A 533-nucleotide genomic window follows, 5' to 3' on the forward strand; every position below is an offset into this window, starting at 1 on the left:
ACCCCCCCCCCCCCCCCCCTTTGTCCTACACCTACTGTTGTGTCCTACACCTAATCATAATGCTTTCTGCATAGTCGATTTCCGAGAAAGATTTAATTGACGCAATACAAAAAGTTATTACGGGCTACAAGAAGTTCTCTGCGACGCCCAAATATCTGGTATATAACTAAAGACCTCTGCTACACCAGCCTCTCGTAGACCAGACAGGACCAGTGGAGGCTGGGCCGGCTGCGGACGGTGCCAGGACAGCAATTCCCAGAAGCAGGGTCCGATGCCACCGCGATCGTCGCCATACGCGGTTGTGCATCAGCAAAGGATCCGTGTAATGGTGTGTATCACAAATGCTCTATATCAAGAACATGGCGCTCGGAATGCTGTGGGCTAGCCATGCTGAACGAGGCATGATTATGGTGTGTGTCTAGAAGGGCGACCTCCAGTATTCACGCCTGTCCGGTCCAGTCCCACCTCGGAAGATCCGGAAGAACTTCGGAGTGGAAGAAGACTGGGTGACCACCAAGAGAAACGTGGGAGAG

General features: G+C 52.7%; 1 protein-coding gene across 1 annotated transcript; it reads left to right on the forward strand.

The window, feature by feature from the left end:
• Positions 1-74: 74 nt before the first annotated feature.
• GNI_083440 (26S proteasome subunit) lies at positions 75-170 on the forward strand (the record flags this gene model as incomplete). Its single annotated transcript, XM_011135782.1, has 1 exon — positions 75-170. A coding segment is annotated over one exon (96 nt), but the record flags the coding sequence as incomplete, so codon positions are not given.
• Positions 171-533: the final 363 nt, after the last annotated feature.

Source organism: Gregarina niphandrodes, assembly GCF_000223845.1.
Source record: "Gregarina niphandrodes unplaced genomic scaffold scaffold00015, whole genome shotgun sequence".
Classification (NCBI taxonomy): domain Eukaryota; phylum Apicomplexa; class Conoidasida; order Eugregarinorida; family Gregarinidae; genus Gregarina; species Gregarina niphandrodes.